Source organism: Trichinella spiralis, assembly GCF_000181795.1.
Source record: "Trichinella spiralis strain ISS 195 chromosome Unknown Scfld5188, whole genome shotgun sequence".
Lineage (NCBI taxonomy): Eukaryota > Metazoa > Nematoda > Enoplea > Trichinellida > Trichinellidae > Trichinella > Trichinella spiralis.
Window position 1 is genome coordinate 1 of NW_003532127.1, and position 891 is coordinate 891.

At 41.9% G+C, this 891-nt stretch overlaps 1 protein-coding gene across 1 annotated transcript; it reads right to left on the reverse strand.

The window, feature by feature from the left end:
- Positions 1-80: 80 nt before the first annotated feature.
- Positions 81-863, reverse strand: Tsp_16098 (conserved hypothetical protein). Its single transcript, XM_003366919.1, has one exon. The coding sequence runs from the start codon at positions 861-863 to the stop codon at positions 81-83; it is 783 nt and encodes a 260-aa protein (XP_003366967.1).
- Between the last annotated feature and the right edge of the window lie 28 nt (positions 864-891).

Sequence of the window (891 nt, forward strand, 5' to 3'; positions counted from 1 at the left end):
TCCAATGGTACGCGTTCCGCCATCATATTCAGCAGTCAACAGCTGTTATGGGTAGATGCACCTATTCATATTTACTGTTTTTATGGTAAATCGTTGGCGCTAACGCGTCCTGACGTCACCTGCTGAATCAACGTTTCCGTTGATCCTTGCTCATCAATCAGCAATTGGAGCAGTTCATAAAAGCTGAGGTGATGTTTCCCCGAATGCCGGTTCATTTTCAAGTGCCAGCATTGTAAGTGATTATTTGTTCGTGTGTGTACATTATATACATTCCATAACGGCAGCATGTTGGGGGTCATCCATTCTCTTCGGAAGTAATCAAACAAGGCTGATATTAGACCCGTAACGTTTCTGCCAAGCAGATCCACGGCAGCAGGTACCTCAGGAAGTGGCAAAAATGCTGTTGCCATCAGCATTTTGATCTTATTTTTTGTTTCCGCTTCGTGAAGGTACCTGGTTCGCAATTCAAGCTCTGCCACTTTCCGCAGAACTGCTTGGCAGAAGTGAAAATAGCAACCTTGTATTTGAACGCCAGGGAACGATGCCTGCACCGCAGGGATAAGGGCAGTTTCGAAATCGCAAATCACAGTTTGCGGCTGAAGGACAACCCCTAACGCTGCCGCTTTTAAAATTAAATTATCAAAAATTTCACGATATGAAGGGAGATCTTTTCTAACAGTTAAACAATATACAAGAGGTATTAATTTACCTTCTTTAAACACATGAATGGTGAACATCTGATGGTACCATTCAGGAACAATTTTAAATGTTGCATCCATGCACCAGACAGTATGTCCAGCCAACTCCCGTATATTTTCATAAGTACAAAATATTAAAACAGAATTATGTACATTATCATACATCAAAAACTGCCGGCCAGACTTCGTAACA

Coding starts and splice junctions, on each gene's coding strand:
- Tsp_16098 (XM_003366919.1), bottom strand. CDS start 863: ATGTATGATAATGTACATAATTCTGTTTTAATATTTTGTACTTATGAA.